The following is a 26,865-nucleotide window of genomic DNA, read 5'->3' on the forward strand; positions in this document are numbered from 1 at the left end:
ATGATTCAAATGTCCAAAGAGAAGAGAGACGACTTGCCGAAAGGGGAACAAGGCAGACTAAGAGATCCTTATTCTATAATCTCGATAAGCTAAAGAAATTAAATAATTAAAGGGGTAGAACATAAACAAGTATTGATGTCACAGTCGAGGGTGATTTAATAAATGATCTTAAAATATTACAAATAGGAACTGTGATATCTAGATTTGACATGTCAACGTTTAAATTTAATTTAATTTTTTGAAAAAAAAAGGGATCAACTGGTAGTTGAAATTACCAATATCAAAACAGAGCTATAATATTGTTAAGTGACTATCAAACAAATATATATATAGTAATTACGATTCGATTGTATCGAAAACCAGTATGTAATCAAATTTTATATTAAGGAGTGAAAAAAAAATTATTTTTTGAACTACAGGTTTTTGAGCTCAGAAAGGGCGGTAGGGCTAGTGACGAGGGATAGTAAATAGCGCGGCACATAAATATTGCGATAGTTTCGCTATTTTCAAGTTCAAAGATACCGGGATACTAAATACATTAATTATATTCTGCTGTGTTGTTTTGCTCCTCTCTACTCGTAATCTTTTTAGTGGTTACTTTATTAGTTACACCTTATACAAGAAGTTATTTTCATTGCAACAAACAACCCCGTACTACAGCTCTTTCTTTTACCGTAAATTACGATTTAGGAATTTTAATAACGTTTGTGGCATGAGCCGGAGATTACACGATATTCGGACGTTTTTGGATTTTGGCCAATCGTATAAATTTGTAAACAAGCCATATTCATCTCCCTGACGTAAGAGGTCGGCGTTTATTATTTACAACATTTATATTTTTACTTAACGGCGCTATTTTAAAAGATGCTTTTTGGCATAAATACGTTGAGTGCATTGTGGCTCAACAACGCAATTAATTGCAATTAACGTAATCCAATCGACCGGACCGCATGTTAATTTGCAATCAAACCGTAAATGATCGAGATAATCGAATTGCGGGGCATTTCTGCGTAGGTATAATTAAAGGAAAAATCGGAAGGGTTGGAGATATGGCTCTTTCCGTCGGGAATTAGTTTTATAAACTGCTATCAAACTGAAAAGAATTTCTTTTTTACGTCTGGAATATTTCTTCTAAGAGCCACTTGAGTCGATAAACCATATACAGGAAAACATCGGGAAGTAGCAAAAAGCACCAAACTATCAGAAAAATTTCACTCGGGGGTGTCGTTATAGAAAATGAATATCTAACGTTCACGAATAGTTAAACTTCCCCCCGTTTTCTTATTATGTAGTAGCTTAAATCGTTTTTTTTCTCATTGCAGTAATAACGACGAGAGTGCGAGCGGTCAGCTTTCGCACATGCGGACCTGAAGAATTGGCTCAGTGCGCGAAAAGTTTGTCTGTTTTAACAGATTCCGGTCTGAGTTTCGTAGGAAGCAAGGAGGATCTCGATATGGTCTGCCCGTAAGTATAAGCCCTTAATAATAGAGTGGGATGAAGGTAATCTTTTCATTTGGCGTTGCGTTCGCTGCGAACCGGACGGTTATTTAAATTAATTACGCTACTTTAAACATGCGTGTTTTGGAAGTGTTTTGTGAAACGAAATTACTGGTAATGACAACGCTCGTTGACTCTACACACATTTTTCGCTAAATTAAGTGTAAGCCGGTCGCGTGGCAAATGACGAACATCTCGCACCTTTTAGAAAAATTCGCAGAATTTGTTTCCCTTTCTTAATCTTACTTTGATTATGTATACTGATTGGATTTCCGCGACATTGCAAGTAGAGCTTCAGAGCTTTTGTACATTCCATCCTCTCTAGTCGAAACGAATCTGTTAGTTCATCCAAGCTCCGTGAATCATACAACTTGCAAATCTCGACGAATCTAGAGATATTATGTTAAAAGATAGGGAGAAATCCGAAAAAAATTAGTAGCCCATTCGAGGGTTTTGAGTTCCAACCCCAGGTAAGGTATGACAGGGGCGCCGACTATACAGGCTGTTTCACGCAAACCGTGTCCTAAAAGTATTCAGACTCCCATTAACAATTTAAATCTGATAGTTTGCATATAGGTACGACATAGTTTTTCATGATCTATCGAAAGAAAATATAATCATTTCACTTCGGTTTTACCGGATGCGGATAGCCAGTTTCTTATTTTAAATAGAACACCCTGTATTTTATTGAAATCTGAAAATGTACGTCGTTTGATAGGTACCACATTTCCCTATACTCAGCATCAAAGGTTTTCAAGTTTGTTGATGAAGAACTCCATAATATGTTTGAGTAATTAATTATAGGCGTAGATAAAAACTTTTTGAGTCTCAATTTTTCTCTACGTTTTCAAGTTATTCAGATTTTTTTAAATTTTCGATGTTTGACTGCTTTTCTTTTGAGCCCTGTACCTATGATTCTGTTGACTTGTATTTCAAAAAGTCTTCCAAAATCATCAATACCGATTTGCTGCTACATGAGAATAATTTGAATTTAGATTGGCCTTCTGCAGGGTGTTTTAACACTAATGGTCAATTTTAATAACTAACCCGTAAAAAGTTGATTTTTTGAAGAGCTTTTGATGAAATGGATGCCGTAGAAATTCGACAGGCCACTACCAACGAAGTTGAGGCAGATAAACCTGCCTTGTGTATATTCGCTATATATTTGTGTACGTTATTAGTCTGTGCCGTTTGGGTCTTTGATCGCGGAAATTTCATCTTTTGGAATTCGTTATAATTTCGTACTTTTGTTTGTTATTCAGTGATATTTCGAAGCAATATATATCGAAGAACAAGCCCGCTACTTCCCCCTGGTGTATAGTGGCTTTAGCGGTGAGTGTACTACTCCTATGGAACTATTTTGTGTGCCCGTTTCGGCCACCATGGCCGCTTTAGTAAATTCGCTCGTTTTCACACCATTCGTGGCAGTTCAAGTGGTCTACCAAAAGGCCCCTTTCCACCTAGTGTACTTCTTGAGCTTTATATGTATCATGGAGACGTTTGGACTCAAGATGAAATGGTGGTATATTAGCCAGTACTTCAAAGCTTCGGATTGGTGTAGTATTTTAGACCTTCAACATTCTCAACAGGAATGACCGCTGGACCGCGTCTCTGACCCGGGAGTCCTCATTCCTTACGCCCCATACCTCTGCGCCATAGAGGATGGCTGGTCTTAGTATATAAATATATATAGTTTGAGCGCTCTCTGGATCATTTTGACATGCCCGATAAATGAGACTTTCGGGTCCAAAATGATATCTAAGTATTTAATGTTGGAGGAGGGTCTAATGCGGCCACCTTTCAGTTCAAGTTCTGGAGTGCCAACACTTGGTCATCCGCAAATGCGATGGCCATGATTGATACTAGCGTGCGATCCAACTCGCCTATAGTCCGAAAATAGGTCTCTATGGCGGCTACCCACAGGACCGATCATAGGCACGACCCTTCCGGTTAGCCATACGAGGGGGGGATATTTCCGGAGTCCATTGCAATCACTCGGGTTTCCACGAAGTTAGTTGTTATACGGAAAATATTTCTAGGCGCAATCCATTTGAAAAATGAAAATTTAAATTGTTTGCATTCTAAAATAGGGGGAGGGTGATATTCACACAGGTCTTCTTGCATTATTTCATTTCCATGCTATCAAATTCATAGTGGTTGGCAGCTTACAGTTAATTTGATGTTTTTTATCATTTTTTTGTGGTATTGACATTGAGGGCCCGTTTTACTCGTGTGGGGGGCGGGTAAGATTACCCCTACCGCAAAGGGCACTTGTCATAGGAGACGACTGCACAACGGCAGATTCCACACTCACTGTTCCATCAGAAGATTTTCTATTCTTAAAACCTGACTATCTTCAGATCATTCAAAAATCTTTTGTACGTAGTTTCTTAAGGATTTTCATAACTTGCAGAACATGCAGAATTTCCAGAATCTGTAGGACATTTAGGGTTTTAAGAATCTTTGAAGAATTAATCGAAACCTTTTTTAACACATCATTGACGCTTCTCAAATTAGTATTCTTAGAATCTATTTCGAAACCTTCAGACCTTTTCAGTGTCTTTCTTGAAACTCCATTTTTAAAAATCGTCTCGAAAAATTTCCTATAGATTCTTTTTCTAAAAGTAGACCCAGAAGTTAAAGTTTATTGAACAACAATTTCCTAGCGCGCATTTAGTACTTTATATTCTTGTATATTTTTGAAATGTTCTAAATTTGATTGAAATTTCCAAAAGTATTTTGGAACTCTACCCAGGGTTAATCAAACAATCATTTAAAATGTTTTCTTAGATTTTGGAAATTTGTCCATCCAATTTTTAGAACTAAGTTTGGTTTGGTTAGTTTTGTGTTACGAGATCCTTGAATACCCAATTTCGTGGAAATCAGAATTTTTTGGTACCTCCGTTTAAGGCTGGGAGATTTTCTTAGAAGATCTTAAAAGACAAACTAAAAATATAGGTAGGAATAATCAGGAGATTCTGAAGATATAATGGTTATACGAGTAGTACTTACAACTAGATTCTAGAGCAATATAATAGCTAAGGTCAACATAATCTCAACTTTAACAGTCTCAATTCCAAAAAGGCGCAGGAAGTGTGTGTAGGCTGGTGGAGGAATTTTCGAAAATTTAACAAATTGCAATGGGATGAATTTCAAAGTATCGATTGTCAAAAGCAGATCAACCTAAAATGATTGGTTCTTTTCAAAACCATTAAAACCTGATCCTAAAAAAGATTTACCCCCGGTTTGACAAGCGATGTTTAAGGTTAATCAATGATTAAAAATATTAGAATGTAATAGCAACCTTTGATTATAAGGTAAGATGTTTTCCATTCTAATATTTTTAATCATTGATTAACCTTAATCATTGTTTGTGTAACCGGCCATTAGAGACATACGTTGGTCCCTCAAAAACAAGCACAGGAAATTTCGTGAAATTCTGATCACTGTCATTGTTCGGCCCAAGACCCCGAACTGCAGTTCGAGCTGCAATCAGATTTAAAAAAAAGCGGCACTTTTATATTAGAAGGCCACCAACTATCAAATTTCGTCAAAATCGGAATTTTTTTCACGACCGATTAGAGGTCTAGAGGAGCTTCATCTTGGGATAGGAATTATTGAAAAAAATTGCCAGTACCTCATAGTATCATACTTGTTGGTGTGTCTTATGGTTCTCCAGCATGATAGGGGAGTTCACTCCTGGTTGGCGCGAAGCGAAATTAATATTCGTAATATGCGTACAGGTCTTCTTTTCAAAACAGGAGTCATTAGACATTACCCTGGACATTGATAATTTATTTATTTTATTTATTTATTGCCCCTCTCTTGTGCTGGGCTCTCAACAGGCTTTCGCCAAATTACAGAGTGACCCGCATCATACTTTTTAGAGATGCCCCTGCAGAAGGTTTTAAGTCGACACAATGTACAATGTCATAGGTGCGGCTGGAAAAGTGACAGGGTGACATATAGTAGGCATGAATTATGAAAATAAAGGTTACATGACAATTTTGTGTAAAAGAAATTTCGAAAAAGACTTCGAAGAAGATTCCCGGGGGCCGCTCAAAGGATTTCGCTAACAAGATTTTTTTGATTTTAGAAACCTCCAAAATTTTTCAAAAGCGTCCAAAGGCGAGTCATCTAAAGCCTACAGTCAGTGAAGCACCAAACCAAACATTTCTTCCAAAGAAAGAGTTCCGTTATCCTGCGGGATAGTTGTTGGAAAAAAGATAAAGAAGAAACGCAAATGCTGGGAGCTTTGAAGACGTTTATTTGAAGAAAGTATATGTCTTGGTCTTCTAAATGTTACAGCCTGCACAAATCTTTTGATTATACTACTGTATGTGGACCATTTGAATTTGAACTATCCATAAATAGATTATGCAGGGTGTACCAATTAAGTATGATTACACTTGTGTTCCCTGGCCGCATTCTCTCGAAGTCTACTGGTATTCTTTTAACATGACCATTACTACTGCCCGTTTGTTTTATCATCTGACACAATATTGCAAGGAATCTGGGGATCGGATCCAGTTAACCCAAAAAAAATGGTGGAGTGGAGACGAAATTTACGCACGAACCAAATTAAAAAAATTCACCTTTACCACCAGAAAATGGTACAGCACGACACGTAACAAAAGAGAGGGTGAGAGGCTGGTGCATTATTTTCCTTGTTGTGCGACCATTAATTAAATCACGCAAAGTTACGGAAAAAGCAATATAACAATCATTTTCACTCCCCTCCATTTACTTCGATGTTTTCTAAGATCGAGAGTGGATTCTCCGACTCGAGTCGAATTTGATTCAAAATACTGTATAGGTAAATAATGCTCCTCATTGAAAGTTGGAACATACAGGCGCGCCGAAGGGGTGGAAGGGTTGCCCCTAGTCTATTATGGATTTGATCCCGTGACACTTCGCGCTTAATGAGCGCGAATAATTAATAAAATTTAATTCGTTTGAAAATGCAGGAAGAGGCCCGGAAATTCATAATTGAAACTAGATCAATAGTAACAACTTTAATCAACTATCATTAATATGCATGAGTGGAACAATATTTTCGCCGCTGAAATTGGGGATGATGTAGGTAAAGGAATCGATACTTTTTATAGATCGTAAATGACACCCTAACTTAAAAATTAGGAACGAAAGGGGGGTAACACGTATGAAAAACATTTTCACCTAAGCATTGTGATCATAAAGTTTTTATTTCTGGAGGGCGTCGTATTTTATTAGTTGTACTTTTTGATGCACGAAACTTGCTCTTTTAATATTTAATAAAATAGAAATTCTATTTACAGTAGATATCAAGAAAGTTGGCATGTTTTAAGGAAATAATGTTCTACATGGTCCGGAAATGATAGCAATGTTCCGCCTTTATCGGAATTTACAAATGTTGTGAAGTTGGCAATAGTTCGCTAATTTATATTCCACGAATTATAGTGTACGTAACTGGAATTTGTAACGGAGATGATATTTTAGCGCTTACCTTTGCATATGGATGCATTTTGTTCTCTGCATAGTCTGTTAAACCGTTTCCGACATCATCCCCTGTCGACATTTTTAAAGCTTTTTGTTCGAAAAGCACGCGATCCTCAACTTAAGATTTATATAATGAAGACCTGTATGCATATTACGAATATTAATTTCACTCCGCGCGAACCAGGGGTGAACTCCCCTGTAATTCTGGTGACCATCGCATCCTAATCAATATATAATGTTACATAATAATAAATGTCCAATTAGCAATGAGCAATGACTAAAACTTCCACCCCCCTTTTGCATAATGCTAAATATCAACAGAAACGGAATTGTTTGAGCTTAAATTGTCGACATCGCCCCCCCCCCCTCCTTTCCCTTATTTCGAAAACCATCCATTCGAATCATAAAAGCATCTACAGGACGTTATGATTGGAACCCTTAGAAAATTCCACAAAGCAGAATGTTGGAAAAACGTATTAGTATAGTTAACTTACACTAAAAATTTTTAAAAATGTCAGAAATTCATTAAGTTAATTTGATCTTGGAAACATCTGGATGATCAAATTTGCATTCCCTTTCTGGATGCCGATACTCATACTTTGTTTTAGATATTCTATAACTTTTAATTTTTAAAGCTAATATAAAAGAAATACAGTACCTATACCATTGAATTTATAACTAATTCAATGCCTATACCTAAGATTAAGTTTTGACACACGTCAAAACTTGCATTGTTGATTATCGTTCTTATAGTGACAGTTTGTTTAAACTATCTACCAGTTCCAATTTATTTCATAATTTTAATTAAAGATTTTTGTCATTTGTAACTTGTTAGGACTAACGACATACATCCTAACTATATCTTATTTTAAAACTTAAAATGTTACCTAAAATAAATATAGTGCAAAAAATGCCGCCCTCTAAAGCTGCCGCCCCTAGGCACGTGCCTAGTGCGCCTGTATGTACATCCGCCACTGGATGCACTTTTAAAAAATGAATTTTAAATCCTAATGAGGTAGGGAATTGTTTCTTACATACGTCGCATGTTGGTGACCTTCTGTTCCGAAACACGAAGTTTGCTTTATAGTGCACTTTCACTTTCAAAAAATAAAAAGTGCATTTTTGCGCTTTTGATGTCTGTCTGTCTGTCACAACTCACAACGGCTCCGGAAATACACCACTTACATACTTGGTATTGGTGTCATTTGATCAGAAATTAAAAATTCTTTTATGTTTGTATTCTCGTAGGCATGAAATGTCCATAAGGACTATTAAAATCGAAAAAAAATTTGAAAGTGGTCTCTTCGCCTCTTGCTAATAAGCGGCTTAATGAATTTTCTTTAATTTTTTTTCTAGAACCATAAGACACTTCAAGATATATGATACGATGGAATACTGGAAATGTGAACATTTTGTAAATTTTTTTCTATAATTCTTATTTCAGGATGCTCGCCTAACTGGGCGTGAGAAAAAATTCCGATTTTGACGAAGTTCGATATTTGGTGGCGTAAAAGTGCCGAATCGCAATTAGCTTTTTTTTTTTTAAATCTGACTGCAGTTCTGGGTCTTGGGTCGGACAATGGCAATGTGCAATGTTTTCGGCTGATCTGCAGTTTAGAATCGGGACTTCTTTGGGCAAAGGAAAATTCGTACCACTATTAATTTGTGAAATTTAAATTAAATTTTCGAAAATGCGTCCACCTGCCTGCACCTTTTTGGAATTGAAACTGTTGAGTTCGAGATAATGTTAGCGTTAGCTCCTATTGTATAGCCATCATAAATATCTTCAGAACCTCTTAATTATTCTTACCTAAGTTTTTGGTATGCTTTTTCCTAAAGAAATTCCCCCTCCTTAAACGAACTTGCCAAAAAATTCTAATTTCCACGAAATTTGGTATTCGAGAATCTCGTAACACCATAATAACCAAACCAAACTTATAGTTCTAAAAATTGGATGGAAAAATCATTCCAAGAAAAAAATTCAATATTTCCTCGCCAGCAATGTGTAATTTTCCTGACTTTATTTCCTGTTGTAGAAATCGTAAACAAATTTTTAATTGCTTTTCGTCCTGTAACTCTCCCACACCCTTTTGAGAAATGCTCTTTAAGGCCTTCTTAAACTTATCAGTAACCTTTTTAGATTCATAGAAATCGTGTATTCTGAAAATTATTCTAGAAATCTCGCTAAAAAGTTTTCGGCTACCATTCTAGATGTCTCAGAATCGTCATAGAAATCTCTAAAGTATCACTAGCAATACTATTTGGATCTCACATACCCTTGAAAACTTAAAAATTTCTTAGGAACTGTTTTGAGAATATTTCTTTAAAGCAAAAGTTTCTGGAAAAACAATCCTTGCAAGTGATATCCTATCAAAAAAGCGTTAGGACAATCTTTTTGAAAGAATATACCTAGAACCCTTTCAGTAACAGTAAAATTTCGTTTACATAAGGCTTTTGAAGTCAAATCTAAATGAAAATTTTTAGCATATTTGAGCTGCCTGAAACTTCTAGGAATTTTGTTAGAAACCTTTGCCAAAATATTTTCCGGCAACGTCTTTTTGAGAATTTTTGAAATGTTACCTCACCATGCCACCTCACCAGTTCTTCTCACTTCCTCCCCTTGCTTCACTCGGCACAGCGGTAGAAAGATTTAAGTGACGCGAAACCAATAAAATCGCTATTGCGCTATGGCAACGATTTTGGTGGTTGTGGTCTTAAATTGGTCAGAATGGCAGTGGTTTATTATTTAACATAACCACTATCATTCTGAACAATGTAAGACTGCAATCACCCAAATCGGTGCAATAGATGGGGCGCAATAGCGATTTGAGTGGTTTCACATTACTTAACTCTCTCTACGGCTGTACCGGGCGAAGCAAGCGGAGGAAACGAGGGTAACTTTCAGAAAATACTTACCTTACCATATGTCAGTTCTCGAAGAATGACGCAAATTAGTAAGAGACCCGAGATAAGACCCTATAGCCACTGCATCTGGAGGTCCGAATGCGCTATAGTTACTAATTTTGTCTATTTTTTAACTTAAAATGCCTGTGCTATTTGCCTTGTATTCAATAAACAGAAACGCTCTCACAGTTCCAAACAATTTTGCAGTCAAAACTGGGTGGTAGCTTTTTTTGGGGATGGAGTTAATTGATTCCTATTTTGTGACACCTACGTTTTGTCGTCTATCACAATCCGCGAAAAATAACTGGTATCGTTCGTCAAAGCGTCCAAATGCACCAGTCTTTACCCCAAATCCCCAAATCTTCGTGTATAACTTAGATTTTTATACAATCTCAACCCAATCGAAATTGTTTCGACCAAAATTTTACTTTAAAATCAAATGCATGTATATGCAGTATACAGTATCGGTGTTTATCAGTAATTCAATGCATTTAACGTGTTCGTGTATATTTTACAATAGTGGATAACCCTTCAATTATATTAAGCTCTGATTTCTTTGGTCCTTTTTGGTCTGTTCCGATTTCCTGATTTAAACTTCTCGTTCTTCACGTGTGCTGACCAACTTTTTTAAGCACGGAAACTGCCACCATCATATGATGCCATGAGGTAGCAGTCTTCTTTTTCCACGGTTTACGAGAATACCATTCTAAGGCAAGTTTAGCCCTTGTGGTGTGTTTTATAAAAATTTAATTGCGGTTGTTTGTTTTTCACATATTAGAAGCTCAGAAAAAGTGAATGTGCATTTCGCAATGATCCCATCCGCCCCGGGGTTCGAGCTTTAGCGAAATCGTATATTCAACTTTTTCGAATTGCAATTGCCAACTTGATTTATTTACATTTTAAACAATGTGTCTCGAGAAAATCTGTTAGATTAAAAAGTTTTTGATGGACTTGTTTATATGTATGGGAAAGTTAAGTACATTCTGACCTAAAGGCACTAGAAAAGTTTTCTCCGCGAATTTCTTTTCTTATAAATAAAGCTGTCAGGAAAATATTGCCTCGTTATTTATACTTTCCAAAACTCGAATATTTTGTTTTACGTTATTTAAAACTTCCACAAACTAGGATTGTATACAAAACACACAAATATTAATTAAGACCCCCGAAAAAAATAACAATGTAAGTTCGCGAAAGTTTCCATCGGTGGGCACGGAACGTATAACTCTTATTTGCACGCCAAGTCAGCGCCAACTTATCTCCTAAATTAATGAGCTCTTTTTATGCGGCTGAGCGATATTTTTCGTGTACTTAGCAAATAAGGGGAATAAAAAGATTCTCATTAGGCGGTTACACACACATTTCATTTTCAGGGATCTGGAAAAGTCACTGACATGCATACACGGATACAGTCGACTCTGCATGAATCTGCAGCAACGCAAGCACTTCAGAAAGCTCTTCCACGGCACCGCATCAATGGCGAACGACCTCTGCAGGAACGGCACCTACCAGGAGGAGTTCTTGTCGCACGCCCCTTGCATGCAGAGGGTCGCGGGCGATACGGAGGTCTGTTTCAGCAGGTACTCTGCTGCCATGACCGAAATTCAAGCAGCTACGAACAAGCAACAAGAACTCGAGGAGGCGGCGCAGCGTAACCGCTACCATCATCACCACCACCATCACCACCATCACAGGAACAAGACGGACGCGGAAACCGCCTACAAGTATCAGAAGGCGAAAAGGGAGCCGGCGGACGACGGACTAAAAAGCGTGTGCTGGTGAGTGTATATTTCCTTCAATCAGTTACGTAAAATCGACGGTTGTGGGCGTAAAGGGGATGTAATAGTATTTTTTCAGTTTCAAATTTCTTGCAAAATCGAGAACGAAATCGAAAATGAAATGGTCGCCGCAATATTTCCAAAAGTTAATTAGTAAAACCCACGTTTCAATATTGCTGCAGTTTCCCATTTTTTTTCCTTTTTTTTTTTGTTAACTTTGCCGTGAGTGTATGGGTTTTTAATTAACTCAACAACTGTCGAAGTAAAGCAAAAAAAAAATACTTCACAATTTCCACATTTTCTGCACATTTAGACTTCGTTTCATTCGTTTCTAAAGAAAAACTATCACAAATTGGGAGGATGACTTTTATAAAACCGTCTTTTCATACATACACTTCGATAGATTTCAAAAAGTGTCATTGATCAAATGACCACAGTTACCGACAGGTAAATAACGAAATTAATTTACCTAGAACCCTTTACGTAACAGTATAATTTCCTAAACTTATTAAAGATCTATCTAAGAACTTTATTAGGATTCAGAAGTGTTCTTAACATGTCTAGGATTTCAAAGGTTACCAAGAATGATTTCAAAATTTGTTGGAGAATTTCGATTAATCTTTTACAAACAACCCTCGAACTACTCATTGCAACTCTTCGGCAATTTAAAATTTTTTTAAAGCAATTTCGCTCTTGCATCTCAATTTTCCATGGGAAGGGTTGTAACTTTTAAGGTGCACGACATATTTTTGTTTCTTGGATCGCGTGTGACCAAAATAGAGAACCCTCCAACTGGGCATTGAAACCCTTCGCAATTTTAGAATTACGGAGATTTTTCGACAATTTCTCCCTACAACTTTAATTGTTTCAGCAGTGGAGGACCCTTTGACTGGTTTCAAGATTGATCCATGACCATTCTGCATTGGAGGTTTCACATCCTTTAACTTGTTTCAATTCTGATGAGCTAATCGCGAGGATTTCTGTCAATAACGTCAAATATCGCAAAATAACGTTTTTCGGCAGATAACCTGCACGTTAAGTCGTTATATTTCGCTTTGCTGTCTCAGAGTTTTCTGAAGCTAAAACGGCCGTCATCGATGCGGTATCTTCCGTGTCCACAACAGAGTTCGGAGTTTTTTCCATTTATGTAGTTCCAGGCGTCGTTTCAAAAATCGAGATTTTGTTTAATTCGGAGTTCTGGAGCACCAGGACTCCGAATCAAACAAAATCTCGACGATGTCGGTCTGTCTGTCTGTATACTGTCTGTCTGTATATATAATGAGAATTTCCTGCTAAATAGCTGAACCGATTGGAACCAACATTTAGTACACATATTCTTGGACAAAAAAGGGCAGAACCGCGCATGTGCAGGGGGCGCGGGTGACATCTGTGCTAGCGGCAGCGAATTTTTTATTGTGAGGGTTGTAACTGTTCAGAAATATTTTGCTTGAATAGGACTAAAATGTCTACAAATAACCCTCCAATTGCGCATATAAATGCAACCCTTCGCGAGTTAGAAATTATGGCATTTTTAAGAAATTCTGCTGTAGCAGTTAATAATCTATGGGAATCTTAGTAATCTCTTTCTCAATCTCCGTGGAAGTCTTACTAGAAAAGCAGATGTCTGTTTGAGAATCATCATACGAATCTGTCCCCTCCTAGAAGTCCCTTGTTTAATGTTCTTGACGACCAAGGCGACATGGAAACATCGACATGCAAGAAGAAATGTTATATAGTAGTATAATAATATGACGCATCCCTTAATTATGTACAAGTCTTTTCCACATCCAGCATATGAAGTTATGAAAGACTTTCACAAAATTCATAATTGTTAACAGTAGAACAAGCCCATTCTAATGCAAATTAATTCAACTAAAAGCCATTTTACACCAAAGTCTCCAAAATATTACTTAGCAGCAACTTTCACTGCTTCCTTGTTTTATTCATTACCCACAATTAAATGACACAGTCTAACAAGATGGTTTGTACCCTTCTCATTCTTAGCTATTTCATCTGTACGATGAGTCCTAGTTTTGCACTGATTAACGCATTTCAAATTTTAACCAACGCAACGTTTTTCAACTCTCCGGAGATTGTTAATTTATTCCGACCTCAATAAATGTTTAAGTTGCGTAATCGACAATTTTACGATTTTTTCTAACTTCGCGAAGACCGCCTATTTTAATTTTGGCAGTTTCGCACGGAAAGGTCGATACCGCATTAATTTTACCTATTTTTATGTCGCCTTGAACGTGATCCAAAATGGAAGCGCATCACTCTCGGACTGGAAAAGGGTGATTTCGGGCAATATTTAATGAGTGAAATAATGTAACAATAGTGAAACAAACTCCCCTCTTTATAATTCGGTATTAACATTTGAAAAGCGTCGTCTGGGCGTCTGTGAAAAGAACAAAAACCAACAAGACGTTCAAAATTAATCGCTCCTCATTCTACCGGAAGTTGTAATGGGATAATAAAGAAGATATACGTATTCGGTATTATTATAACTTTGTACAACTTGGTCCAAATTTTCTTTTGTATCTGACTCCCGTATTGATGAGCGTCGGTTCGTAATTATTCTCAATTTAAAAAAACGGGGTCGAATTTAGCATGGGATGCGGTTGGTCAACATTAAAGGAAACCGAATGCAAAAATGTTTGTACGTATTTTAATGTAAATGACATGGAAAACCTTTTTGTACGCACGCTTAGCAATATATGTCCTCAGATTTATGTAATGTAAATTTTTTGCGAATTTCAATTATTTACTCTGTTTCAGCTCGTTCCAAGAGTACCTTAATTGTTATACGCAAACAATTAGGAGGTCCTGCGGTGAAGACGCAGCCTTATTTAGTAGAAGATTTCTGGATCAAATGGCCTCATCCATGATTAAGGTAAGAAGCATCAAACGAACGTGACTTCAAATAATTCGTGTCTGCCCATAGAAAAATATTAATGCGACCGTGGCCATTCATACTAATTATTACGAGGATCTTGTTAATTGTAAAGAATAATTACATTCATTTCAGTGCGAGGGAGCGATTTCGTCGCCTTTTCATTCGGTTTTTCTTTCGCGGAACGAAACGTCCATAAGCACAAGACTATTAGATTTGTACCTAACATACAATTTAGTTTTATAACTGATCCTTTCAATTGACATTTGCTGGCTTTAATCGGGAGTTTATCCTAATTAAAAGTTTTACTGGCAAATTGCTATTTTTCAGTTAAGTGTAGCAATTAATCTAATTTTCTTAAAAATCCTACTATAGAAATTCCCTTCGAAACCGTTCTCTAGAAATCTACCCATCAGGGATTTTCTTGGAAATTTCAGTAGAAATCATCTCGGTAATGTCCGCTTCAAAAATTTTTTGAGACAATTTTTTGAATTTATCCTAGAAATTCTTTATGGAAACTATTCTTTTTCTAGTAATCTTCTTGTAAAGAAAATTTCTTAAAAATATTGTTAAGTATCGTCTTGGTACGAGAAAATCCTCAGCAGCCTACTTAAGTTTTCCATTACAATTCATTTACTTAATTGTTAATCGCGGTTACCCTTGATTCCCTGAAGGTTTGTACAGGGAAAGAAAAATTACCGTTGTTTACAAAAAAGGGCATTTGAAAATTGTGTACCAAATTTTTATTTCGGCACCTGCAGTTCACTAGAAACGTAATGCCATAATTTTTAGTTTGATAGCATCTGTATAAGTAATAAGAAATTAATTAAACTTAAATAACCCAATTCCATACACGCGATGGTTTTACAAGTGCCGTCATTAATTTCAACTGGTGTAATTAACACGTCTGTTCTTTTTCCTTTTGTAAAACAATTCATATTGATTATTGAACGTGTAAGGGAAATTCGAGCAAGATGATAAATAATGCTCGCGTATAGATATCTAAAATGCAAACCCCTACGAATTACTACGTTTACGTGATCGCCTTAAAGAAAATTTGGATTCATCTCTTTTTTTTATTTATATCTTTCCGCCTACAATTATTTTACATCAAACATTCTGTTTCAGATGCATTGTATGGACTTCAGCGCGGAAGATTGCAGACAAAAAGGATTTCACATAGAAGGCTTTCACACGGAAGGCCTTTCATATCCTTACAACGCATCACAGAAGCTATCATCGAGTATTAGAGCACTTTTAGTTGTAGTCACATTAGCGCTCTTTAACAGGTGAACTACCCCTAATACATTAGCTTAAAAACAAATACTTGTGATTCCGCCAGAATGTGTAAATATTGCACCTCATTGTTATAAAAGGGAAAGTTAAAAAATATTTTTCTTAAAAAAAAACTATTTTAAACAAATTTGGTCAACTATCAAAGAAGTAAGACTGAATTTTTGAGGTTACCGAAAATAATGTGATATTGATTTTCTTTGTTTATTAAATGGGGTGCGTTTGAGGAGAAAGTTTCTACTTTATTAGGCTAGCTGTAGATGTTCTAAGTGTAATTTATAACAAAGTTAGGAAGTGAGCACTATTAATGTAACTCTCACCATGAGCATGACAAATCCTATACTGTTAGTGAAATAGTGCACCGTTTAGTGATCTTTGTGTGTTAGATTTCAGTATTTTTTGAATAAAGTTTGAGTAGGTATTTATTGCATATTCCGCTGGATGGATGATTGTTAAAATTTGTACCGTAAGAGTATTTTTTAATTTATGTAAATGAAATATTTTTTACAGTTCTAGTCTAATGCAGCAGCATGTAAGGATTAGACGAATTGTTGCTAAATGTAAATTGTAAATGCAGTTTTATTTGTGAAGTACCGTCCAGAGTTCTCAATTCATCTATTGGCATATTGTTAATTAACCATATCATTTTAATATAGATGGTTTATTGTATATATGCTAAATTTTAGAGATTGCGTAATAAATTTCAGTAATTCAGTTTAAATTGTTTCTTTTTGATTTTTAGGCTTACAGGCTTGTTCATCATATAACAGAACTTTAATAGTATTGGTCCCCTCCCCTATTCACTTCCAAGCTGTGGTTCCAATTCAGTTCTGGCGAGGTTGTGATTTAGCGTGATTAGTGGTGCCAAAACAGCGCTCTTTTGGCATGGATTTCAATTTTCGGAAATGGGAGGGCTGTACTGTTGTAGAGAGATTGGAGGGTTTCTTGCACTGATTGACGATCACTTTATCACCAACTTTGTCTAAAAGTCGATATGTTTCAGTAAATTTTTTCTCCAACTGCAAGCAAAATTCCCTTGTTGCTCCCAAAAATCGCCAGGAGGGTTGAAACCTTTTGTACAACAATAACCTGAGAAAAATGCTAGACGTGAACAGTTCGCAAGTAGACGGATGCTCGGAAAGTTATGACGAACAACGCATAACGCTACAAAAAGGTCGCGTTATCTGATGAACAGGCCTTTTATGCAGAGGCTAACATTTCCTCTATGCTAACTTCTGTCTATGAAAAAACGAAAATGTCTAAAAAATGTAGTTCCGGTTTGATTAACTGTTAGATATATAAAATAGGTAATTGTGAAAATGTAACTACCACTTCCCCTTTGTTCTCAGTGCCCACCCCAAACAATCCGTTCCCGAGAGTCGCACATTTTAAGTTCTGACCATTTACTACTCTTGTCTCAAATTCTGTCCTAAATACGTCAGTTTTTACCACCACTGCCCTTCACTCTAATTTGTGATGTGGGTTCTATTTGCTTCTATTCTTGGGTTTGGTCCTCGAGCAGCGTCAATACTCCTAAGTTTAACAAGCAAATTAAATCAACCGGCGAAAAGGACCATACATAAAACGCTTCAAACCTAGCTCGCTCCAGAATTATAACTTTCCCGGTACAGATCCTCATTCCATACAGAAAAATGATTCAATCCTGACCTCAGTTCGGTTTTCTATTCCCGACAGACAGCGAACAAGCTCAAAATCCTTCAATTCCAAACGGACTAACTAAATTTTGACTTTGACCTTAAGACAAAAAATGGACTTTGGGTTAGAATCCACTCAAATTAGTCGTAATTTGAACATGAACCGTCGGATAATGAATTAGGGTTTGAACTTCGAATTAACACACAACTTGCGTGAATTACACAGATAATTTTTATTTTACACACACAAGATAAAATAAATAGGTACAATCCTGTTAAAATGGACATGAATGCTCAGAACAATATTACAATAAACTACCAACTGAAACAGTTTTCTTCTTCTAGACAAAATATCCAAATAAGGTTCGTAAACTCAAATAACTAATTATACTAATTGAGACCACAGACACCTGATGAACCGTGACACGCACAAACTTGGTCCTTCAGCTTCTTCTGTCTGGCGTAACGTAATCGTAGTAAAGTTTAGACGAAATACAAAACTTGAATTTGATTGCAGTTCTTCTTCAACTCAAAACGTAGTCGGCCACAAAACTGGGCGAAATTAAACTTCTACAGCGGTTCGGCATCGAACTTCAACAACAGGCGTCTTTTTTTCTCGTCTCTCGTATATAAACGACAATCTTAGTTAAATTCCGTAAAACCACTTTTGGTCGAAGCACAGCGCCAAAACCATAAGATTGAGTGATTTTCAAGCGTATAGTCAACAGTATACCCAACTTGAATTTCAAACAGATAACATTTTGCGCAATAATTATCTCTAGAGGAGATTAGGGCACCTATACGTTAAAAAGTAAGACGTTATTGGCCCATAAAAGCGCTAACACTGCAGTGGTCTATATCGAGTCTATAGTGATGGCTTGAACTTGAAACATATACAATTTTCCCAACTTCTATAGAACCACTGCTCCTCATTGCAAAATTAAGGTACATGCAAACCAACATTTTGGAGCTTTCTTTCAAATCCTTACGATTTTTCAAGTTTGTATGCTATGTTTGCTTGTACCACAAACAATAATACAGCTCAAAGTTTTGAGCACGTTCGGTCCAAAATTGGAAACAACGCTTCAAGCTTGAAACCTTTCCAAACCTCAAACTCATGGAACGTTCCAATGAGTTTCACCAGAGAAGTTGTGGTACCTACACTACTCAAGGAAATGTTGGGACAGCTTCGGCTCAAAAGCACCGTTTTATAATCCAATAAGGATATATGAATCTCAAACAGACGAAATATGTTCCTTTCCATACAACCGGTATATTTTCAAATTGGGGCCCCAAATTTTCGGCCCAAACGTAATGCCCGTGAGTCACTTTCAAGAATACAAGCTCCAAAGTGTTGAACCTCTAACATTTCTAAATACAAGATGGGTTTTCACTTTTCCCGTAAAAGAAATCACGTTCTACTTGCAGATTAGTCGGGTACATTTCTTATTACTTCGTAATTGGTAAACCCGTAATCAAAAAGTTCGTAATTATAATTTTTCCGTCACTATTGTTTTAATGGTGCGTTTGCGGGGTAGCATGGGTAATTAATTTCAACGGTAAAGTGTTTTCGATATCAAATAATTGGGAGAACTTTTGCAAGGTTGTTGATATCGCATTATGCGACGCACGGTCAAGGACCTCACACTTTTGATTTTGTGGGAAACATCCACGTCGCAAAATCAGTTTTCATTTAACAGTTACGCCGTGCGCAAGCTATTTTTCGCTCCGTCTTTGATCACGGTCAGTACTTCAATTAATTACTTACCGTAGCTTTTATTTCATTAATTGGGTTTTTATTTTCCGCTTTTATAATACCTAACAATTTTCTTTGAAGTTAATTAATTAAACCTCAATCATACACTACACAGAACCTCGAACTTAACTTCTACTCTGGCATCGTGATTTGAACCCTAGTTTTGTGGGACTTCAAGCACGAGGTCAGAAACTATCGCCATGTTGTGCGACAACAGCCGCAAACCAGGCGTCCTCTTGTTCACTTTCGACTTTGCAGTAAATTCATTCGTCTTTATTGGCCTTGGCAAAAGTGGAGAAATAGATCAGTCACCAGATACCGGTTCTTGGGTTCCTTTCCATGTGAGGTTTATCAAACAGATTGTTCGAATTCGAATACATGTACATTATAAAAATTATTCCAAAGCAGATGTTAAATTTTAATACGTTTGAATAAGTAACCTAAGTCTATCTTTTTAACAGTAAGAGTAGATAGTGATCACTTTAACGACACAAAGGTAAATAAAGTGAAACAAGTCATTGTGCATTGCAATGACATTTGCCATTTTTATTCAAAATGGGACGCGGAACACTATATAAAATGAAGTTTAGAGCAGAATACAATATTGTTTCCATGGAAACGACGGGAGAAACTAAAACTTGCTATTTTTGATGTCTAAATTGAATACCCAAGGATGATATATAATATAGGATTTGCCTGATCCCTAATCGTGATGGTGCCCCCACCCTAATATGACCACCAACGGATCTGGCTGTCAGACTTGAATGTTATAATTCGCTAAGTTGTTTTTACATTTAGTGTTATAACATTTTACACTCAACTGGCGCTCATTTTAGCCAGTGTCATAAACAATGCAATTGCAATAACTGATTTAGCTGTAATTTTCATGGAAGATGAAGAACACGAACGACACTTTCAATAAGCAAAACACTGAAGAAGAATTTATCGACTTGTAGACGTGTTTCTAATTTAAATACCTAACTACAAAATCCATTTGGACCTATTAGAATTAACATAATATGAATAATGAAATGCAATTGAAAAAATTTCGTGATCGAGCAATCCTATATATTATATAGCATACGAGTATATTATTAACAACTACAGAATTTTCAGAAGTGTTATAATGATTCATATGGCTTCTGCTATAAACTAAAGTGCTTGTATAATAAATAACTATTGTTTCAACTCGAACATTTCCCAAATAGGTATTGAAAACTTCTTAGACATTTCCAAAATTTACTACTGATGCTTCTGCTTCTTGTAAGTTTGATAACATATTAAAATAAACGGTTTGTAGATTGTAGTCCTGTGTGAGATTTTTTAAAATTCTAAAGTTTTTCTATGAATTTTGTACTTAAAAGATTTGTTTTTGGATTCTTTTGAAACGTAACTCTAAAATAGTTACTAAAACAAGCACCACACGCGTTTTAGCATTTTAGCAACCTCGACTTGAAAGTGACACCAAAGTTTCAAGTCCATTTCTATCCTAGAAACGGTTTTGACCATTTTTTGTTTGTGAGATATTTCCTATTGTAAGGTTTTAAATTGCCAGAAAGAGTTTCAGTCAGTTTCTGGTATAAGGTCCAAAGTAATGGAATTTGTTTTTTTTTTCTTTTTATAAAACCACTGCGTTTTGTCCTTTAAACGGCGAATTTGTGGGGAACTTAATTTTCGACCCAATCATGGCGTCTCATTTAGGCACACAGTCCAAAGTAATGGTCTGAATTTTAACACACATGTAACTGTTTGGAATTGGAATTTTACGCTAAGGTAAACGATACTTTTATCCTTATTTTCCCAGGCGTTCCAAAATTGTCTACTCATTTAAATGTTAAGCTTCAGAATTTAATTAAACCTCAAGGTTCAGAGTTGATACGTTCGAGAATTCAGCTTGAAGTGTTGAGGTTCTTTCAGCTTGAAATTGCAATCACTCGGAAGTGACGACGATGCAGTGCTCACGTTTGAACCTTCAAACATCAACTGCGGCAAACCTTATAGGGGTTAAATTTCCAACTTGAAATGTGAACCTTCAACTTTCGGAGCAAACACAATTCTTTGAAGTAACGCTTCAAATCAAGGCGTCATATTTCGAAAAATCCTTATGATGGAAAACTTTCACAGTAAAATTAAATCGCCCAATTTGATATTTCAGACTAACATTCCCAAAATTTCCTGCACATTTTAACTGTACCTATACGAAATTTCCGCCATACTCCTTTCAATCCAAGTTAATCCCAGTTTTTGTTCATGTTGGCATTTGCGAAATTAACGTCTTTGTGGAGCTCTGCGAATTGAATCACATTATAGAATTAAGCCCGAAAATCTAAATCCTACCGCCGTTGCGCGTGTATCGAAATATTGGGAATATCAATAACTTTATCCTCTCATAAAAAGTTGTAATCTCTCACTAAATCGACTTACGTGTAAAGTTTCTAGAATAAATAAACTTTTTTCGTGCGGGGAGAAAAAATTAATTTCCGAAAGTCTTTTAGTGGATTAAAATGGTTTTAATTGTAGAAAACTTAGCGACAAGAATACGAAATTTGCTAAACTTTCTATAATAGATTATTTTAAGTTTGCAAGTCCTGAACTTCGATCCTTAAATATAGCTACTTTGTAAAAAATTAACTTCCATCTCTATATGGTAGCGTAATTTATGACCGAATTTCATGTTCGGCATTTCAGATATCAAATTATTTCTATAGATAAGTAAAATTGAAGTTATCGGTTACTTTACTTAAATAGCAACTTCGCGTGTCGGGCAATGAGTAATGTACGTTCGTACATGTTCATCGGTCATAAATTTATTTCAAACAATGTTTGTTTGTTGCAATGATAATTTACTTTATAGTTCTCTTATTAGACCGCGAAGCTGATTTAATTTGTAGCCCACCTACCGCAGGTACACTTCGGCCTTTTCTGGTGATCGTACACGTACAGGAATGAATGGTTCATTACTATAGGCATGCTATATATTTATACAATTTTCATGCCATTCATTGCAATGGTCGTTAGAGTATGTCATCAATTAACAAAATAGGGTTACATAAATGATAATAGTGGATCTTAATGTAATTCAGCAAATGAATATCCTTTAATGTGTCAAGGAGAATCTGAAAACTTTTACGTAATGGTTTACGCGAAACAACCTGTATACTCTTGCCTCCAAACTTTGTCGGAAAACGGCTGGAATCTCGGATCGACCGGGAGAGGAAATTTTCTTGTATATTTTGGGCTGTGTAATCTAAAATTTTCGTGATTTTGCGACTACATTAAAAGTTACAAACAAAATTCAATTTGCCGTTTCTTTAAATCGGTTTTTTGTCCATTTTGTGCGTTTCAGTAGCAATATAATGTTTGCTTCACAACTTTAATTTAAATAAATTAAATAATCTGATGTGGTGACACGTTTAGTGAAAACCACTTCGTTCCCCAGTTCCTAAGAGTGGATGTTTTTTGATGCACCATCCTGTATGTAAGGATAATTAGGCACGTGTTCGGGTGACCTGTTTATCACCATTACAGTTATGATTATGTATGTACGAGTAGGTACTTATATTAGTCATTTGCGAATGAATCGTCAGTAAGTGCGGCTGCATGTGCTGCGTTCGTATGAAACTTGTTTATATTCCACGTGTAAAGGGTAAGTTTTTACATTTTTCTTGCAAATAAGTAGGTACATCAAAAGGGATTTTTCCAGACATTACTTATTTTAAACTGACCTTCTGATGCGACCAAACTGCTTTTGAGACATTGAACAGTAAATGAATCCAAATGTGTGCTTAGATGTAACTAAATCAAACGAAAAGACGCATCATCTCAGGCGTCATCTGTATCAAAAACCTACTCCAAAATTTCTGGGGAAACTTTTTCTTATAAATCTTGGGGCGTAGAATCCAAAACGATTCGTACCTTTTCGATTAGACGTCTCAATCAAGAGTTATGGACAAAAAACCAATTTCGTTAAAAAATTCAAGGGGCTGTAACCGACCCAACAGCACTTTGGAACGGAATACACAGGCGCGTCAAGTACTTCCATTACCTACATCTTTATTTTTATTTTAATTTTAGGCCAAGATGCCTGAGATGGGGTGGTAGGCCATCGAATCGATCCCGGTGCCACTTTCCAGTCGTTAGAAAAGGTTGTCATATGGAGGTTTCTAATTCAAAATGGAGTTGCTCAAATACACAGGTGTGTTCTACCTCCATTTTCATATAGGGTTCTCATCATCACTTTGGTTGCCCTTTGTAGAAATAGAGCAGTGGTAAAGTAAAGTTTTGATGGTGAAAATTTATTAACAAAGACACAGTGTACACCTTCAATCACAATTTAAATTATATTCACTTAAAAATATATTTTTATTGTTCTAACGCCATCTTCGTGGTCATCTTTTTCTCTGTGGAAGTTTACGGCGAAAAGTGCGGTAAGGAAACCATGTCTGCAAAATACAAAAAAGTTGTTAGTCCAGTCAATTTTTTAATACTAAAATACATTCAAAAAAATTCAAGTTTCAAAAAATAAAAAATTCAAACAAATTTTTAAGGGATTTGAAAAAAGTTTAAGTGGTTCACAAAAGTTTAAAAGGAATTCAAAAAGCGATTCAAAAAATTAAAGGTTTCAAAAAAGTTTGAAAGTTTCCCAGTTGTTTCCCAAAATTGATATCGGACTTCCCCGTACAATTCAGTATAGAATAAACGCTGTGTAGAGTAACATGTTTGTTTCCTTCTCTGGCTCCGTTCAAATACAAAATTCGCGACGAGGGTTTTTAAAGGATATTGTTAACATTTACAAATAAATTGTGCATCGGTTAAACAATGGCTGTCAGTGCCGCAAGTGTTGGACATTTACCAGAATTTAGTTTCAAAAACAGTGATTGGACAATTTATTATAGGGGAACCCGACCTTCATCATATCAGTTCCGGTAGCCGCCACAAGTTACGTGGTAAATGACGGTTTGTGGGCGATCAATCCATATGGCAAAAGACTGCAAGTACCGCGACTATTCTTGTGATCGTTGCAATAAGAAAGGACATCTGGCACCCGTTTGTCCAGTAAAATCATCTTCGCAACATCCACCAGGGTCGTCTCACCGCAAGTCTGAAAGTAAGGTACAGTCGAACGTTAATCATTTTATGGAAATTATTAAAATTCAAAGGGCTGTAACTTTTGATCTAGTAGCCCGATCTGGGAACTGTTTGAAATTATGGCTTCTACAGGCCACATTCTATAAGAAAATGTTTTTTCCCGGTCGATCTGAGACAATTTTTTTTTCGAGCCTCAAAAAAGGCAGTGTATAACCTTCCTTTTTCACCAAAAATCGACTACACCAAAATTTCTCGGGAAAACACTTTTTCTTATTAATGTTGGTGCGTAGAATCCAAAACGATTCGTACTTTTTCGATTAGACGTCTCAATCAAAAGTTATGGGCACAAAACCAATTTCGACAAAAAATTCAAAGGGATGTAACTTTTGATCTAGTAGCCCGATGTGGGAACTGTTTGAAATTATGGATTCTACAGGCCACATTCTATAAGAAAATGTTTTTTCCCGGTCGATCTGAGACAATTTTTTTTTCGAGCCTCAAAAAAAGGCAGTGTATAACCTTCCTTTTTCACCAAAAATCGACTACACCAAAATTTCTCGGGAAAACACTTTTTCTTATTAATGTTGGTGCGTAGAATCCAAAACGATTCGTACTTTCTCGATTAGACGTCTCAATCAAAGTTATGGGCAAAAAACCAATTTCGACAAAAAATTCAAAGGGCTGTAACTTTTGATCTAGTAGCCCGATCTTGGAACTGTTTGAAATTATGGATTCTACAGGCCACATTCTATAAGAAAATGTTTTTTTCCCGGTCGATCTAAGACAATTTTTTTAGAGCCTCAAAAAAAGGCAGTGTATAACCTTCCTTTTTCACCAAAAATCGACTACACCAAAATTTCTCGGGAAAAAACTTTTTCTTATTAATTTTGGTGCGTAGAATCCAAAACGAATCGTACTTTTTCGATTAGACCTCTCAATCAAAAGTTATGGACTAGAAACCAATTTCTAAAGAAAATTTTAAGGGCTGTAACTTTTGATCTAGTAGCCCAATCTTGGAACTGTTTGAAATTATGGATTCTACAGGCCACATTCAACTGATTTGATCTGATTTATTTCATAAATATATCAGCTATTTTGGGATACATATACTTACCCATCAAAAGATCTTTTCTAATCCGACTTCACTTTTTAGCCGGTCTTAAGCAGTAAGTACCTACCTCCATCGCTAGCTCTCTAAAACAACGACACTTTTCCGATGCGAAGACCGAAGGAACTAGTCAACTCTGCAGTTGTCAACAAAGACCAACATTCTTAGGTAGGACAATGAAATCCTGTCTACACGTTTACTGGATAATCTTATTGTTGTAGGGGTGAGTACTATTTACCATCACCACTTCGAATTCGGCGCTGTCATCATCATTCCGGTCCATCCGTCATCGAGGATTACTCTAAGGTAGCTACTAGTAGTCAATCAAAGTGACTATGGTGTTTCACTAAGTACTAGTAGCTTCAATTGAGAACAAAATATACGTACCTATCAAGTTATTTATTTTTTAAGTTATCACTGTTACAAGAAGATCTTTGTAATACAAAAAAAGAAACTTATTACATTTGTTCATCTCTAGAATAATATTGTACTGCCCTAACTGCACTTTGCTGGCAGCTGGCACTAGTTCAACACAAGACAGTCTCCCCCAGCAAAAAAACAATGAAAACTATTAAAGTAAACGAAATTTTTTTAATTAAAAAGAGAATCTATATTTAAACTTTATTAAAAATTACACAAATGTAACTATTGAGAAATACAATAAAAAAGTTTAAAATTTTTTTTTATTTTTTTGAAACATTCCTTTTTAAATCAAAAAACTTTTTTGAATCACTTTTTTGAATCACTCCTAACTTTTTTGAATCACTTTTTTGAATCACTTAACTTTTTTGAACCACTTTTTTGAATCACTCTTAACTTTTTTGAATCACTCTTAACTTTTTTGAATCACTCTTAACTTTTTTGAATTACTCCTAACTTTTTTTGAATCACTCCTAACTTTTTTGAATCACTCCTAACTTTTTTGAATCACTCCTATCTTTTTTGAATCACTCCTAACTTTTTTGAATCACTCCTAACTTTTTTTGAATCACTCCTATCTTTTTTGAATCACTCTTAACTTTTTTGAATCACTCTTAACTTTTTTGAATCACTCCTAACTTTTTTTGAATCACTCCTAACTTTTTTGAATCACTACTAACTTTTTTTGAATCACTCCTATCTTTTTTGAATCACTCTTAACTTTTTTGAATCACTCCTAACTTTTTTGAATCACTCCTAACTTTTTTGAATCACTCCTATCTTTTTTGAATCACTCCTAACTTTTTTGAATCACCCCTAACTTTTTTATTCACTCCTAACTTTTTTGAATCATTCCTAACTTTTTTGAATCACTCCTAACTTTTTTTGAATCACTCCTAACTTTTTTGATTCACTACTAACTTTTTTGGATCTCTCCTGACTTTTTTGAATCACTTTTTTTAAATCTCTCTTAAAATCTCATAAGCTTCTCACTTGAT

At 35.8% G+C, this 26,865-nt stretch overlaps 1 protein-coding gene and 1 long non-coding RNA gene across 4 annotated transcripts; both read left to right on the forward strand.

Moving 5' to 3' along the window:
• Window positions 1–1,318: 1,318 nt before the first annotated feature.
• On the forward strand, window positions 1,319–15,981 carry LOC116178286 (the record flags this gene model as incomplete). Its single annotated transcript, XM_031497743.1, has 4 exons — window positions 1,319–1,464; window positions 11,250–11,654; window positions 14,433–14,547; window positions 15,676–15,981. Coding segments are annotated over 4 exons (831 nt in total), but the record flags the coding sequence as incomplete, so codon positions are not given.
• Window positions 15,982–19,193: 3,212 nt separating this feature from the next.
• Window positions 19,194–26,076, forward strand: LOC116179723. 3 transcript variants are annotated; one of them, XR_004147019.1, is made up of 5 exons: window positions 19,195–19,238; window positions 23,326–23,446; window positions 24,147–24,363; window positions 25,493–25,615; window positions 25,669–26,076. It is a non-coding gene; the product is annotated as an uncharacterized LOC116179723 (long non-coding RNA). The 3 variants fall into 3 exon arrangements; XR_004147020.1 differs by lacking the exon at window positions 19,195–19,238 and adding an exon at window positions 22,811–22,897; XR_004147021.1 differs by lacking the exon at window positions 23,326–23,446 and having other exon boundaries at window positions 19,194–19,238.
• Window positions 26,077–26,865: the final 789 nt, after the last annotated feature.

The sequence above is a fragment of the Photinus pyralis genome, unplaced genomic scaffold, assembly GCF_008802855.1.
Source record: "Photinus pyralis isolate 1611_PpyrPB1 unplaced genomic scaffold, Ppyr1.3 Ppyr1.4_LG8, whole genome shotgun sequence".
NCBI classification, from domain to species: Eukaryota; Metazoa; Arthropoda; class Insecta; order Coleoptera; family Lampyridae; genus Photinus; species Photinus pyralis.